General features: G+C 47.9%; 5 protein-coding genes across 5 annotated transcripts; 4 read left to right on the forward strand and 1 right to left on the reverse strand.

Moving 5' to 3' along the window:
- Window positions 1–362: 362 nt before the first annotated feature.
- PEX2_075260 (MATE family efflux transporter) lies at window positions 363–1,921 on the reverse strand (the record flags this gene model as incomplete). Its single annotated transcript, XM_016744796.1, has 2 exons — window positions 363–1,273; window positions 1,330–1,921. 2 exons carry the CDS (start codon window positions 1,919–1,921, stop codon window positions 363–365), a joined length of 1,503 nt encoding a protein of 500 aa, XP_016600716.1.
- Window positions 1,922–3,550: 1,629 nt separating this feature from the next.
- Window positions 3,551–5,576, forward strand: PEX2_075270 (uncharacterized protein; the record flags this gene model as incomplete). The annotated part of the gene is made up of 7 exons (XM_016744797.1): window positions 3,551–3,783; window positions 3,862–4,175; window positions 4,234–4,323; window positions 4,391–5,014; window positions 5,075–5,149; window positions 5,214–5,341; window positions 5,406–5,576. The coding sequence occupies 7 exons, from the start codon at window positions 3,551–3,553 to the stop codon at window positions 5,574–5,576; spliced, it is 1,635 nt and encodes a 544-aa protein (XP_016600717.1).
- A 1,552-nt stretch (window positions 5,577–7,128) lies between these two features.
- Window positions 7,129–8,185, forward strand: PEX2_075280 (uncharacterized protein; the record flags this gene model as incomplete). The annotated part of the gene is made up of 2 exons (XM_016744798.1): window positions 7,129–7,475; window positions 7,546–8,185. The coding sequence occupies 2 exons, from the start codon at window positions 7,129–7,131 to the stop codon at window positions 8,183–8,185; spliced, it is 987 nt and encodes a 328-aa protein (XP_016600718.1).
- A 2,429-nt stretch (window positions 8,186–10,614) lies between these two features.
- On the forward strand, window positions 10,615–12,538 carry PEX2_075290 (glycoside hydrolase family 47 protein; the record flags this gene model as incomplete). The annotated part of the gene is made up of 4 exons (XM_016744799.1): window positions 10,615–10,900; window positions 10,963–11,583; window positions 11,637–12,328; window positions 12,392–12,538. 4 exons carry the CDS (start codon window positions 10,615–10,617, stop codon window positions 12,536–12,538), a joined length of 1,746 nt encoding a protein of 581 aa, XP_016600719.1.
- Window positions 12,539–14,120: 1,582 nt separating this feature from the next.
- Window positions 14,121–16,175, forward strand: PEX2_075300 (uncharacterized protein; the record flags this gene model as incomplete). The annotated part of the gene is made up of 1 exon (XM_016744800.1): window positions 14,121–16,175. The coding sequence occupies one exon, from the start codon at window positions 14,121–14,123 to the stop codon at window positions 16,173–16,175; it is 2,055 nt and encodes a 684-aa protein (XP_016600720.1).
- Window positions 16,176–16,940: the final 765 nt, after the last annotated feature.

The following is a 16,940-nucleotide window of genomic DNA, read 5'->3' on the forward strand; positions in this document are numbered from 1 at the left end:
GACCGGCCAAGAAACGTGTCCAAGATATGTTGGCCAGGTGGGTAGGTCTAATTTAGCTGTACCGGGAGAGATGGACCTTAGAACAGGGCTTGAAAATCAATACTAACAACAATGAAACTCTTGTCCAACTTGCAAAAGAAGCTGTGCTAATGATTTACGTTGTATACGCAAACAATGCATATATCCCAGCTTAAGTTGAGTTGAAGTTGGTGGTATAAGTCCCCGAGATTTAGATTCACGTCATCTTTACATCTCAATGAACTAGAATGCTCTTAACAGATTATGTAGCTGGCTGATAGCTCTTAGCAGTTAGTAGCAGTTTTATCATATCCATTGAAGTCAAAATATAGGAACAAACAAATCTACTCTTCTTCCACCCCATCCTCCAAAACCTCATGCACATCCATGCGCTGGAAGGCCTTGCGCACCTCAGCATCCCACTGACTACGCGCAACGATAATCCACTCAAGCGCTCCAACCAAATACAACGCAATACACTGCCCAACCCACAAACCCTTAAGTCCCCAGCCATGAAATGCAAGCCAGATACCCAGCGGCAACGCACCACAGTAATAACTCACCAAATTAACCAAAGCACCCACATGCTGCCGTCCCATTCCTCGCAAACTCCCCCCACAACTCCCATTAAGCCCGTCGGCAATCTGGAAAAGTGCCACATAAGGTAGCACCTCAGCCGTGAGATCCACAACGCTAGCATCGTCATTGAAGATCTTCGCAAAATGCTCTCGCGTCCCCATAAGAACAGCCAGCACAACACCACCAAAAACCACGCTGAGCAGGGCAGATGTATGTGCTGCCCGTGCAGCGCCAGTATCATCCCTTTTACCGAGAAGATTGCCGACGCGGCCGGATGTAGCGACCCCAATACCGAAAGGAATCGTGTTGAGAACTTGGTCGGCGGTCATGATGACACTCTGAGCAGCTAATGAGACAGTACCCAGGCGACCAGCTGCTAAAGCGACGATCTCAAAAGCCCACCATTCTGTGCCGACGTGGATAACGCCCAGAAGAGCGAGACGGGCGAATGTGCGCAGGTTTTGGAACGCCTCGCGGGTCCATCCGCCCCAGCACTCTGAGCCGCTAATGAAGCGCGCATAAAGGACAAGCAGGAAGAATGAAAGCCAGTAGCAAAGACCGGTTGCTAGAGGGGCGCCCAGGAGGCCGATCTCGAACGTGTAGCAAAACACATAGTTGAGAGCAGAGTTCAAGGGCGATGTAATCAATAGCACGTATGTTCCGGCTCGCATGATGCCTTTGCCACAGTAAGCATCTTATGTATCTGGATAGAACTCCAATCAGACAACATACCTTGAGCCTGTAAGTACTTTTTCATAACCTCAAAATAGATATATCCCAAGCCCCCCGGAATCAAACAAGTCAAGAACCTCGCACTATCTCTTGAAAGTTGCGGATCCTGACCAAGGAACAAGAAAACCGGTTCTGAAAACGCCCACAGAACAGCAATTGGTATATAAAAAAGACCTAGAACAAGGAACCCTCGCTGTAGCAGGATACCCAGATCATGTTTGTTGGAGCTTCCCGTGAACGAGGAGGAGGCGAGCGTATCCATAGCCGTTGTACCTCCCAGTGCAATCATCCACGCCGTAACCATGGCGAACATCTGCGAGAATGCACTTGCTGCGAGGTTCTCCGGTGACGAGCGACCGATTATGAGCACGGATACGGTCTGCAGGCTGTTTTGCAGGGTGTAGGCTAGAATTACGGGGGTCGAGTCTTTCAGCAAGATCCAGAATTCAGCGAGGATGAGAGCTCGTGAGAATGGGCTTTCGCTTTCGCTTCCTGGGTCGCTCCATGGTTCATCGTCGATGGGTTTGGAGAGGAGGGAGGTATTCTCGGTTGGTTGGTAGGTTAGGCTCCCGTTACTGGTGGCTTCGTGCATGGCGATTGATTTGAGGTGAGATACAATTATCTCTTGTTGAGTCTATTTCTGGCTTCAATGTGTCGACTTGTTGAATTGAGCTGCCCAGCGTGTTGTGATCGGTTTTTGGAAGTGGGGGCACAATCCGGTGTCCACTGAAGCAAGGGACTTGGATGAAGCAAAAACACTTTCCATCAGAAAAGCGCCTTTGATTCGGAAATTATGATTTAAATGTACTATGGCCGACATGGAGCTTCCAAGTTTGTATAGTATGTATTATCATGAATTCCTGGTACTTAATGATACAGCAAGTCCTCTGACTACGTATTGAAAGAACCAATACATGCTCAATTTAATTGAAGCGGTTAGGGCAATCAGTTCTTCAAATCATGTATTTTTGCTCCACTGCCATGCCTTTTGGACGTGTATCTCGAGTCCAAGCCCGATATCGGACGACTAGTTGCAGCGGCGAGTTGGCATGGCATATACTAACCGAGAATGCTGGAGCCACGTTGCGGTGGCTTCAATTTGGCGAGTAGGAGTTTGAATAGATCGGTCTAGTCTTGATCTCCAATATGATGTCAGGATATCCATGTTCATGGTTCTTATCTGTGAAAGCGGGGAGATCTGCCCTAGCGTCCTCGAAATGGAAGTTGACTAGAGAGGCTTACTTTTTGTTATCACAAAGCCAGTTGAATGAGCTTCGATAGTATCACAATATTTTCATTCTTATGACTGTTCGTGATGTTATCGTCCAATGCTGATCGGATACGTCGCAATTGTGCAATCGCGGGTTCATTCCTAATAATGTATTAAAAATTAACTACGCAGATGTGATAAATGCCACGTTTCTTCATTTTAGCGATGTTGTAAGTTGTTACTTTGAGCATATCTTAGCGTAGAGTGTGGAGTGCCCCGGAGATTCTTCCAAGGTACACACACATGTATAGAGAATAATTCTATTTTAAAATCCCAAGCATCGGAGAATAAACCGACAACTTAATTTCCCTCTCGATTATTATTGTGTGACCAATGCCAGATCGACTCCCTTATCTTTGAACTTATCATGCCCTTCCACCAATTGATGAGGGCACTCGGACGATGTTCTTATACCCCTGTCACTTTGACGGCCGGGGGCCTCTTGCACCAATTATGATCCTGGCGCCTATGGAATGGGAATTATCAAGGATCTTTTTACGCAGAAGATCAAGAAAGTAGAATATCTATAATATACTTCACTGTTCAATTGCATACCTCGAACTGAAGACAGCATGACTTGTAAATAATGAAAATTTGTGTAGAAACATTGATATGATGGACGTAATAGTATACTACATGAGTACTTTGATACTGAAAGAGTTAATGGAATGATCTGAAATGCAATTTTTGAAATCCCGACAAACCTAGTTCAATCCTTATCAGCTATGCTCTTGAATTGGGACTTTCGACAGGGTAACAAGACCAATAGACTACTATTGCTCGGTCACAACACATTTCACTGAATAACGGCAACTTCGGATCTATTTTCCTATATAGCTTTCAAACCCAAATCGATATACTGAACAGAGCTTCTATCACACTCAATATCACATTCGGGCGCCGTCATTGGTATAAAAAATTGCATACGCTTCCAACTGAAAGCTCTATGAAATGGCAACTTCAGCAGAGCTTGACGGAAGACGGGAGATGGTGGAAAAAGACACCAAGAATGATGACTTTGACCAAACCCATACTCCCGTCGACCAAGGCAGCCAAGTTCTCTACAGTGCAGTAGTCAACAAAAATGGGATCAGAATTCACCCACAGCCAACTGAAGACTCATTGGATCCATTGAACTGGTCAAGACTTCAAAAACATGTCATACTTTCTATTGTTATGTTCAAGTAGGTACCAATTTTCAGAACATGAACACCAATTCACATGTCTTGCTGCCTTACTGACATTATGCTGCTCGTTCACAGATATTTCCTATTCACATACCTCACAACCACCACTGTTCCCTCATTCGCGGAAATCCAAGACCAGTACCAAATCACCTATTCGCAAGTTAACTGGACAGTCGCCGTGCCTGCACTAGGGTTATCCATGGGACCCTTGATATGGTCATCACTTGGTGACATCTATGGTCGAAGAACGGTGTTTCTAGTCGGAACCGTCATATCCCTAGTCTCAACTATTGGCGCTGCTGTCGCTGATACATATTCGGGGTATATGGCTGCTCGCTTCTTCCAAGGATTTGGAGTGAGCCCAGCTTCTACGGTTGGGATGGCAGTTGGTAAGTCTAAGCTATCCACCCGCAGACAGTATGCATATCTGACAAAATCCCTGTAAAGTGAACGATTTGTTCTTTGATTATGAGCGTGGCCAGAAGCTTGGGTTGTGGGTTCTAGCAATTGATGCAGGGTTACTTCTAGGTCCAACTTGTAAGTTTAACTATTCGGACATTGTCACACATATAAGCCACAGACCACATACTAAGAGAGGTTCTAGTTGGCGGGTTTTTGGATCTGGTCAGTGCCGCATGGATCAATTGGTTCAATGCAATCCTCTTCGCCGCACTACTTTTTCTCGAGCTTTTTTTCATGCCAGAAACCCTCTACCCCCGCAATAAGATGCTTCAGCAAATGCCCTGTCTTAACGGCCACAAAGCTTTGGCAGGTGATATCGAGAAGCAGGTACCAGGAGGTGACACTACACCAACTTCTCCAGCAGAGACGTTACCGTCAGAGCTACGCCGGACTAAGAACCTGCCTTTCATCAACTGGCGTCCTATCCCCGGCATGCGCCATCCCAAGCCGTGGGACTCCATCACCCGGTTTGTGTTGACGTTTCAGCTACCCGCAGTCGTCATTGCAGTTGTTGGATACAGCTTTGTCTGGTATTGGTGGGTGCTATCCGTGATTACGATGGTACCTGCAGCTTATCCAAGCTACACGCCTCTCATTCAGGGACTGTTGTTCCTTGGGCTGTTTCTTGGAACTGTGATTTCGGAGATTGGGTGTTCCGGGCGCTTGAGTGATTTCATTGTCGAGAGATTGTCTAGGAGGAATGGCAATATACGCGTCCCGGAGATGCGGTTGTGGTTGGCGTACCCAGCTATATTGATCACCACTGGTATGCCTTGATTTTCCACATCCTCTATACTGAGTGTGACTGATGGTCGGTAAATTATAGTTGGGTTAATTGTCTGGGGAGTTAGCATCGACAAGAACTACCACTGGGTGGTAGGCCAGGTAGCATTCTTTTTATGTGAGTATTCTTTATTCTGTCTTCCGTGTGTATAGCATCCGACACAGAACTAACGGCTCGCTAGTTGCGGCGGGTATCCAGATCGGCAATACGGTAACTAGTAGTTACATTGTTGACTGCTATCCTTTACAAACAACTAGCGTGATTACTTTCTACGCCGTGTTTCTAAACCTGAGCGCTTTCATCAATCCCGTATGTTCCTCCGATATTTGATCTACCTAATGAGCGGTTTAACTGACTGCTGCCTGGTAAACAGTTCTTTGTTGCGTCGTGGCAAGCGTCTTCTGGTTGGACTTGGACGTTTACTGTCCAGGGACTTGTTACACTTGCTGGCGGGTGTATTGTCTTTGGCAGTTTACATAAATTTGGGGCTTGGATGCGCGCAAAAGCACCGCAGCCGTCATGGGTCAATCCGGAGTTTGATTAATTTGGTGTGGCAGGTTGATGGCGCTATACGACGATTAGCTTTCTCGTCTTATTTTATATTAGCCACATGGAATCCGAATCCGAATCCGAATCCGAATCCGAATTATGAACGCAAAACCAACTGTGGGGGCCAAATTGCTCCTTCAGGTGTGATATGTGGACTGAGCACATGCCAAGGTCCACGGGTCCACTGCATATCTGAGCTGAGTAATCAATGATCACATGACCACAGGCATCACTACTCTATCACGTGATGGGCATAAGCAGACTGAGATTTACTCAGTCCCAAGAGGAAATATGTCACATGTTTTTATGGGCTGCCCAAGTCTAATCGCATCCCAGTAATGTGGAGTGCAGGTGTGGGAGTAAGAGGTTCAAAAGCTTCATTATTGACACTTGAGAACATCAGGAGAGACAAGGTACTTTGATTCTGAAGGCATTGTTATGTTAATTCTCCCATTCCAAATAAGGCAGGCATCCAGGCATTGAATCCCCCCTAAAACTGAGCGCTATACAATATAGGACTGCGTACCGAGTGCGCCTCGTCTCTCAAGCCACGCTGACTTTATGGTTGATTGACATAGATGATAATTAGGACAGAAGAGAAAGCATGTCTACTTCTGCAGCAGCCAAGGCGGACCAGAGACAAGGAGGCATGTTTTATTTGCTCTTTGACTCTGGAATGAGTGGCAGGCAGAGCTCAATCCACTCGCTGGGTGCTGATGAGGTACAGTTGCGCCGTCGCGCCATCCTCCAGGGATAACAACAACATTTGGCGGGAATCTTTATTGAATCCAATGTACGAGCAGGCAAGTCGTTCGTGTGGTAGTCTCCTGGCCTGCACCGCGGGCAACGATACCGACAGTCATGCTCAATCAGGTTGCATCTACGGCCGCTGAGCACACACCAATTAGACATTTAAGTAAGCGAACAGTTGCAATTCCTAGTTGTTGGATGCCCCTTTCATCTCTTTTGGTTTCATTGAATTCATCAGCCTTGGGCCTCCGCATGGGGTTTTTTAGTGCGGCAGAATCATGGCAGAAAATCGTGGCCAATAATGGTGGTCGCGGACTTTTGCGGTACTACTCCGTACTGTACGCGCCCTTGTATCTTGTCTGTCACAGCAAGAGAGTTGGATTTCAGCCTAAAGACAGCCACTGGCGCTTCGTCCATCAATCCATTTGTCGGGAACAGGCAGGGGCCGCCCCTATCATTAGATAGTCTTTGCTGACTTGTTAGATATGCATGTTCCACCTGCAATCCCGGCACCTGCATTAGCTCGAATTTGTTGGCGAACAGACGCAAATTACCGTAGGGCGACAAGACCAACCCTACTGAATATTTTTTCTAGCTTAAATATTCGCTCACCTCCCCCCCCCAACCCCACTCTTTTAGTTCTTGACTCTCTGTTATTTACAGTATATGCTACCCAGAATTTACCCGAGCAATTTGATCTCGTAAAGCTCTACATAGCCCATTTACGAAGACAGACCTGGCAGTATCTTCGCATCGACAACAGGCGTTAACAAGGATCTGCATTCCAGTCACTTTCTATGTCGAACTCGGCAATCTTCTACCCAGCGGAGTCGCATAGTGGTACTGTCACATCTTATGTCCCGCTAACAACAACATGGACGCCGCCCTCGGGATGTTCCACCAAATACCGTCTTGATGGGCCGAGCTTAGTGGCGTTTGACCCCGCGTACGGTCTCGACGTGGAAACTGGCATAGTTTGTGGGCCACCAGCCATGACAACATGGTGGGAGCAAGGGCTTCTAGGCGATGGTGGCTCGCATAAGACACGGCTTAGCATCGGGCCCATGTCATGCCCCGAGGATTGGTCCACGCTCGCCTCTTCCACAAAAGATTCGTCCAGTGTTTTGGAGATGTGCTGTCCATCGTAAGTCCAAATTACTTTTACTTCTTGCCCATCGATCTAGAGCGGGATGTCTTACTGATATCAACTACAGGGGTTTCTATCTTGCAGATGCTATTCCCGGTTCTGTTGCTGGAAACTGCCTATCAGACGTTTCTTCGGGCATGACTCTTACTTACGGATCCACTGCAAGTGATGACTCTACCTCGTGGTCAATGGCTACAACAACCATGACCTCCAGCTCGACTGTCGGTGCAATTGCCATTGTAGGTTGGAACATTAAATACCCCACGACTGCTACCTCTACTTCTATAACCTCGACGCCATCCTTGACCACGCAATCCTTGGCCACACAATCATCTTCAACAACCACAACCACGACCCCGGCCGCTTCTCCAAGTCTCTCTGTCTCCAGCTCAAACTCTGAAAGTAGCCTTACTACTGGAGCAAAGGCTGGAATTGGCATCGGCATCGGTGTGGGTGCGATAGGTGTGATCGTATTGCTGATTGCCTTGTACCTCTTCCGTAAGCGGAAGGAGAGAGCAGCAATGGAGCCCGCACAGAACCTATATCATCACTCACAGCCCCCAGTTATGTCCATATCCGAAGCACCATACCAGCAACAATATCATGCTGAATTGGATGCGGCTAACTTACGCCCTGGTCAGGGTGGCAATTCACCGGCAGAACTCTCATCACAAAATTACGCTTTAAGAAGAAGTGGTGTTCCATAGAAATTGTCGAATACGAAGGTTGAATACTACGGTGAATTACAGGGTATTGAAAACCCGGAAACTCTACGGACCACTATAACGGCGTGCTCTATACAAATTGCACACATTTTTTAGTCAGCTATGTCTGCACATATTGGAAAAGAGCATGTTATTTGTATTTTAGTTAGGCAGTGTCATACATATCTCTCATGCAGACCATACCATACATGGTTGTACACGCAGATTTCCGTCAGATTATAACCTCTTTAGAAAGACCAGTCCTCTGGAATCCAAGACAAGCTCATACATGAAGTAAGGAAACATGCAAATGATGAATGCCCGTTATGAGTTGCACAATCAAGAGGTGTCAGATAATCTCTACTCTCAAAATAAATCACATGAACATCAGCACCAGCCCGACCAAGTCTCGAGATGGCCACTCTCTACAGCATAATGCAGGGGGGGTTCGCTATAGACATCCTGAAGGGTGAAGCCTACTCCTGCTGCAAAAAGCTCATCCACAAGCTTAACAGCGCTGGTCTCGGCAGCCCAGTGGAGTATAGTCTTCCTGTGAGTGACGTTGGTCTGGTTAAGATCATATTCCATGCCCCAGTTGGTGTTCATTATGATACACGCCACCCAAACCAAAGAGTAGCGCTGAACAACCTCAAATATCGTATTTGAATATATCTGTTTCATTCCAATGGTCCCCGCCGCTCTTCAGAACCATTTCCATGCCCTGTGCATTGCATGTATGGATCGCCAGAACTAGTACACTAGTTCCTTCAGAATCCTGCTAGATAATGCCAAATCTGAGGTTGCTCTATACTGTCTGCGTAGTATGATAGAACCGGGTTGCTGCGGCAATCACATTTTTCTTTAAAGATTCCTATAATCAAACCTCTTCCAGGCCCCTGTTGACGTTAAATGGAAAATATCTTCCCTCATCATCAAGTGATATATATTCTTGGTAAAACGCATCGGCAATTCCATAGGCGTCGGTCGCCATATGAAGCTACTTACCCTCCAGTACTAGTCCCTCCTATCATATCGAAGTATTCATATGGGTTCAGTTGGCTGGGTGAATCAAAATTGACAGCGACCATGATCTCTCGCAAGATAAAGAGCACAGGCAAGCCGCCAACACCATAGCTATCTAAAGAGAAGTGATTAATATTTTCCAAACTCCCTAGAGAAGCTGGATATCACCTTCAAAGTATTATTCCATAAGCGAAAGTCCCTATTGGTCACCGTTGTTAAGATATCAAGTTTTAATTTACCACATTTAGTGTTCTGGACTACGCACTCGCCCGGGAGATGCGTTATGGAAATACCAAACGATAAAGTGTTATGTAACAGTATTAGAACCCTGAAATCTGTACTCCGTAGCCGCCGACTAGTTGAGGGGGCCAAAACTTATGGGCGGACGAGAGCCAACCAAGCTCAAAGGACGTGTACACTAGCGCAGTCACATGCACTAGTTAACCCTGATACGCACTACTTATGCATTCCGTCAGTGGTCATTATTAGAAGATAGTACCTGTACGGAGTACCACTTATCTTTCTGCCAATGGGAGAAAGTACTGTATTCTAGATAATGAATGGCCACTATTAGTGAAAAACTGGGTCGCGACCCACACACAGAACAAGGCAATACAACTACAGCCCCATTCCCCATATACAGTGCATAGACCCATTTCCCGGGGGCAGCGCATAAAAGAATGCTCATATAACACTCTTATTACAGAAATCACAGGGGCTGGACACTGTCTGTTACAAGTCGGTTCAATAAGATTTCGCTTTGGGTGGAGAACTACAGCCCAAGACACCAAGGATAGAAGCCACACGGGCAGGGGTCGGCCCGCTAACGCAGCTCCGGTGAAACAAGCCTGTAAAATTGGAGTGTTAATATTTCAAGGTAATTAGAGGTGACTTGGGTAAGGAATGTACACAACATACTCCGTACTCATGTTATGTTAGTATTTGCACCCACCGGGCAGTTACTTCGAGTTCTACTTTCCGCCGCTTTCGCCTACCGCCTACCACCTACCGCCTACCTTTTCCACTTCCATCGTGCGCTCACGACGCGTGGTCATACACGCAAAATATCACAAGCACTCTGTTCACCTTCCAGAACCTATGCGTCACCGAATGGCTGTTATTATCAAATTTGAAAGTAGGTGACTAGAATTAGTAGGCGGTAAGATCTAAGCTGTGACAAGGATGGGCAAATACTTCTTGGGATACTCCGTACTGTACTCCGTACTCGGGTGGATGCTCAAGCTGTTCCTATATAGGAATGGTGGTAATATAACCACAGCTCGATGCTGTTCTCCGTGCTCCGCTTTTGCTGTGCGCGCCGCCCAGCCCCCCACCGATTCTCCCCTTTTTTATTTGACCAGTGCGTCGTCAACAATTCTTCGTTGTCAACTTCATCTTTCGACACAATTATGCCTTCAAAGGGTCCCAAGAAAACAAGAACCCGGCCAAGTGTCGCGTCGAAGAGTTCCGAGAGGCGGCAGCATGGCTTGCTTGGCCCCAATTGGAGTCTCACATCGGTGTTGTTCACTGGTGTAGTGGCACTCTCCGCGGGCCTTTATATGGCTAATCCCAGTGTTGAGGCTATATTGGATAAATTTCGACCCATTGGTCGGGATAGCTATTGGAAAACCCAGCAAGAAGAAGTCAAGGACGTGTTTGTCACAAGCTGGGATGCATACTCTAAACATGCCTGGGGTACGTAGAGAATTTTTGGCATGCCAAATCCACTACGAGTAAGAGTTAACAGTTAAATTTAGGAAAGGATGTCTTTCATCCCATTGCCAAGACTGGAGACCAAATGAGTCCCAAAGGGCTTGGATGGATCATCGTCGACAGTCTTGACACATTAATGATTATGAATCTAACTTCTCAGCTCTCTGATGCTCGAAAGTGGGTCAATCGGGATCTGACGTACGACCAGGATCAAGATGTCAACACTTTTGAGACTACCATTCGCATGCTAGGCGGGCTTCTGTCGGCGCACTATTTGTCCACTCAACTTCCTGATGTTGCATCTCGTCGGGACTACGTTTACCTCCAAAAGGCGATTGACCTCGCAGACCGACTTCTTAGCGCTTATGAGTCTCCTTCCGGAATTCCATATGCTAGTGTGAAACTATCCACCCGAGAAGGTATTCAGTCTCATGCAGATGGTGGTGCCTCGTCGACTGCTGAAGCTACGACCCTTCAACTGGAAATGAAGTACCTTGCGCATATCACAGGCAAGGAAGTCTACTGGCGCAAGGCCGAACACGTCATGAAGGTGATCGACGACCACCGTATGCCAGATGGCTTGTTGCCTATTTTTGTGCACCCAGATACAGGAAATTTCCGCTACCAGGAGATCCGTCTTGGAAGCCGCGGGGACTCCTACTACGGTAATACCCTTCATGTCTGCTATACGAATGAAATAAAAACTAATAAATAACAGAGTACTTGGTCAAGCAATATCTGCAAACATCCGGAGATGAGCCGATATATAGCGAGATGTGGGAAGAGGCTCTGGAAGGTATCCAAAAGCACCTTGTCACTACCACCAAGCACTCCAATCTCCAATTTATTGCGGAGCTTCCAACTGGTATTGGTGGGAAGCTGTCTCCGAAAATGGACCACCTTGTTTGTTTCTTGCCAGGTTCAATTGCAATTGCTGCTACCGAAGGACGAACCGAGGCTGAAGCGCGCAAGCTGCCAACCTGGAACGCTAAAAAGGAGGAGCAGATGAAGCTAGCAAGAGAGCTCATGAAAACCTGTTGGGCGATGTACGCTGTGACAGACACCGGGTTGTCGCCCGAAATTACCTGGTTTGAGGCTGACGATGCCGATCTCCGACCCCAGCCGGGGTCAAGACCCCTCGAGAAAAGCAAGAATGACGTGAATTCATGGAAGAAGGACCTGATTATTAAGCCTCTCGATGCGCATAATCTGCAGCGCCCGGAAACTGTTGAGAGTCTCTTTTTGATGTTCCGAGTTACAGAAGATCCTCTTTACAGGAAATGGGGATGGGAAATTTTCCAATCTTTCAAGAAGCACATGCTTATCCCCGACGGCGAAGGGTATACCTCTTTGAACGATGTTACCAAGGTTCCTGCGCCCTACCGTGATAGTATGGAAAGCTTTTGGCTGGTAAGTGATCTAATCGTGTCTTTTGCTTCCGCCGCGACTGGATTGACTAAAACTCAAATATAGGCTGAAACTCTGAAGTATTTGTACCTTCTCTTCTCACCGAAGGAGTATCTCCCACTCACAGATGTTGTGTTCAACACGGAGGCGCATGTTCTACCTCGATTCAAGCAGTCCAAATTCCAAACTGGCTGGGAGCGAAAGAAGCGTTAAGAAGGAAACTCACGAGACCTACTGAATTGCACCATACTCCGTACATATATTCCTATTATTCCGCTGAGCGAGAGGATTAGATGTCGAGGTAGTACACTTGGTAGGCAGTCTGAATGAGATGAATTGGATATTAGAGATTAGAATTACACCCGAACGGAAGCATACTTGATAGTTATTGTAGATCCAGTCATCCTTGGTCTGCAAAAGAACGTCGTTCATGTTTAGACAAAACTCATGGATGAATTTTGGCGACGAAGAGCTTGCCTTAAATTGATTCCTAGCTCGATTTCTTCTTCTTATCTAGTCTACCCTTCTGTTCTTTTGTTCTTTGTTGGCCCAATTCTCGTTCCTGCAGGCCCTTCCATGTGGCTTGACTTGATTTTTTCACTATCCACAGTGTCAAAAACAGCGTTACATGGTGCTGCAACAGATAATGCACGCTGAAAGTCTTCAGCTGCTATCGCAGTCATTAAATCTGGAGCAAAGATTCCCGAGCATTGAAAGGAGACGGCGTATTGGGGCATTAAACCCAAAATGGCAGAACTAACTCGAAAAGGCAATTTCACAGGTCCGCAGATTACACTATAAATAGGGGTAATCTACAGAGTGGCTCCGATGTGCAGTTCCCTAAGAACCTGGGGTAGAATTGCCCCTGTTCTCTCCTGTTCTCGATTCGACGATGTTCCACGACTTTCCATTTGCTTTCTCAGCCACGTCTGACCTATGTACGAATCACGGGTACCTAGTGTGGAATAAGGAATATGATTTGTACTTTTGTGTTGTCCCACATGCAATTGAGGCGCAGTCGGAACCTGTTTCTACCCGGTTTGCCCCCCGGCAGAGTTTATAGATGGAGGGTCTGATTTGCTGGGGGATCTGGGAGATCGTAGATACAACTGGCGTTAGGCAGAAACAGGGCAAGGCCCAGACCGTTGTAGTCTTGGCAATAGGATCGGTCAGTGTTGGGTATATTGGGTATCAGCCGTATACATCCGGTGAATAGTGAATAGTGAATAGGTGAATACCTAGTTAATAAGTAATAGAACCAAGTGAATAGAACATTCATAATAGATCTAGAATATAGAATGTATATCAACATCTATTATAGATAGATAGATCTAAAATCAATAAATAAAAATGTAAATAATGTATGACGTGTCGCAGATATTTGAGACTGATCCAATAATCCAATAATCCGAATGGTACATGCATCCACCATATGATTTGTATGGCAACAACAAGTATCTCTCCTCACTCCACCTCCCTTTTCCCTCCCTTTCCCATCTTCTCGATTCTGTTCTTCCCTCAATCCCCCTTTCTTCCCCTTTCCCTTTCTTCTTTTTTCTCTATTCTTTCCTTCTCCCTATTCTCCCTATTCTCTCCATTCTCCCCCATTATTCTCTCCCCCGTTTCCCCCATTTTCCTCCCTTTTCTCTTTCTCTTTCTTGTACTCTCCTCCCTCTTATTAATAGATTTTTTTGCTGCCTTCCGTAATCAACCTCCGGTCGCGCAACGTCCATTCCTTTTCCGTAATAAACTTGGAACGCATGGACCATCTGCCACCTAATCCACAACCATCTCTATGCACTCACATGGCATGTTTCGCTTGCTTCCCTGGCCTTCTACTATAGGAGGGAATAAGGTGATGGAGGATGTCAAAATGCTGGCTCCAAACTGCACAGGTCTCAATACCCTGTCGCTGCCCCAGCTCAAGCGCAAACGCTCAGACTCCGACTCCGACGCGACCGATGCGCCCGCCCCGACGAAAGTCTGCGCGGATGCCATTTCTACGCGCCCAACTCCAACCGTGATCGCTGACTCGATCGCTCCCACCCCTTCTACTCTGACTCCCTCGTCAAACTCCCCGGTCGCGTCCGCGCGCCCGCCGGCGCAGGACGCCGTCGTCACCAAACCGAGTGTCACCCGACTTCGGGAAACTATCACCGCCCAGCTGAGCTTGGAGGTGTTACTCAAGCACAATGAACTTCGTCTCATCGACCAGGAGATCGCCAAGTGTCAAGTCGCTCTGGAACAGCTGCGACGCTGTGGCGAAATTCCTTATCCCGGATCCCGTGTTGCGGGTGTCTCGCCGGATGTGAGCTCGGGAACGGGCGCGTCAGTGTTGGCACCTGGAAATGGTCCGGCGCCGATGTCGCCTGCTCCATGGGGAGTAACAGAAGGCCCGTACGCCCGCCACTACGCCCGGTGGTTGCTGCCTGACCCTCGCTTTGACGGCGGTGAGGTCGACTCTGGGATGCTGGCAAATTCACTGGCTGAGGGTCGATCCACGCGTGGGAATCCCGGTGAGATGGGTATGCTGGCGGGCAAGTCTCGTCCTCAGCGAGGCTCAACTGCCACTAAGCATACCGCACTGTCGACTGGTTACCCTGTGGTCAAGGAGAAGTCCGGGCCGATGCTCATCCGGCGCAAGTCGGATGGTGTCCTGGTCAAGCTGGTCTGTCTGGACTGCCGGCGCGATAACTTCTCCAGCACTCAGGGATTTATTAACCACTGTCGCATCGCACACAACCGTAACTTTGCTAGCCACGACGCCGCTGCCATGGCCTGTGGTCAATCTGTTCAGGTGGACGACGCCGGGATCGTGGTCGGTGGCTCTGCTGAGCCCACCGCTACTCCCACAACCCCAGGCTATGTGCATCCTCTCATCCGCTCTACCCACGTTGTTACGACCCCTTGGAAATCTCTTCACACGCCCGCTAAGGACTTTGTCACCCCTCGCAAACCGGTTGCGGCTACCACCTCCGCTGTTGCCACTCCTCCCTTGACTGCTGAACCGACCTACCGCCGACGCTCCGAGCCTGCCCGTCAGCCTCCGAACCCACAGTTTTTGGCTTCTCCTGCGACTCCTCACCTGTCCGCTCTCATGAAATCACGAGGTGCTGGTATAGACATGGACAAGTTGGTAGAAGAATCCCGAAAGCCCATAGATCTCAGTGGCCTTTTCGACGATGACTCGGAAACAGATGACTCTCGAGGTCCGTCTGCGGGAGCCAGTCATGCCTCCCTTGGTGCTCGTGCCGGTCGCCAGCTGATGCGTATGCCTGTTGGTCAAACTCCTGGAGAGTCTGAGAGCCGAAAGGCCCTCGACCGCGCACAGACCCCGCCCATCGAGCAAGCCACCCCATCGCGCCCGCAGTCCTTTTTAGACTTTTCGCTCGCTGGCCAATCCCAAACACTGCAGTCTCGGGAATCGGACAGCCTGGATCATCAAACCCTCAGTCCTCACGCCATCGAATCCAACCAAGCCCCCAGCTTAGTCAGTGATGATGAAGATGATTACGAGGCGGCCTCTGACTCCGACAGTCCTGCGCCGTCCGAAGCAGATGAGCAGGAACAGGAGTTCCGTCACATCCATGTTGAAGACGATGAGCGCGCTGCTGCCCCATCAGCTGGCGCCGAAGCCAAGCCGGGGCCTTCCCTCGCGAGCCCTGCGCCGCAATCTGGACCACCTCTGTCCCAGCCATTGAAGCGCAGTCGCTCCAAGAAGATGTCATCAATCGTCCCATTCAGTGACACCGATGATCAGCACGTGGGCTATCCCTATTCCTCTTCCGCGGAAAACGCTGCCAAGGCCAAACGTGCTGCTGAGCGCAAGCCCAATCCGTCCAAACGGTAATCGCAAATCACTGTTCATTATATGAAAAAAACTTATTAAAAAAACCCGGGGTACAACACCCTGCTATCATTTAACGCGACTCGATCCGATCTGTACTGCGACTGTTTACCCAGTGCCATTACCGTTCCGACCTCTCTCATCTCTTCCCCATTCTCCCTTCAACGGTAGACATCATGTCTCCTCAATCCTACCTATCTCCACCCTTCGCCATTACTTCTATCTCTCCCACCCCCCTCCGTCATGTCGAAACACAATTCACTGGAAAAACTGACCATCTTGACGATGGCCCGTGATGCATGGATTGCATGATCTGACGATTTTCTTGTGTCTTTCCCCCCAACCCCCATTCTTATTCTTGTGATGCATGCGTCTCCTGTATCTGATATCTGCTTTTAATGAAGACTTGACGCCCGTGAATTTGTACATAGCGATGAGTTTGAAAAAAAAAAATGCGACTGGTTTGGCATAGACGTGGTTTTGAATATGTAGATTGAATGGCACGTACTTCGTAGTCATTATTATATACCGGCGTAGTGTAGATCCATGCCTTGTACCATCTACTGAATTGTACTTGATACTACATGTAAGTATCTGAACTTTCTCCAAGTACCTGGCTCAGCGCACGCCTAACTCCTCAAGGGGGTTGGGCCGAATGCAACAAGTACCTTTGCTATTAGATTTATATACAAAAGGTATTTTGAATTATGTGTATATATCTCGACCATCTCATTCAATTATTGGAAGACGGATTAATATGTTTCTCCT

Source organism: Penicillium expansum (genome assembly GCF_000769745.1).
Source record: "Penicillium expansum strain MD-8 chromosome Unknown contig258, whole genome shotgun sequence".
NCBI lineage: Eukaryota > Fungi > Ascomycota > Eurotiomycetes > Eurotiales > Aspergillaceae > Penicillium > Penicillium expansum.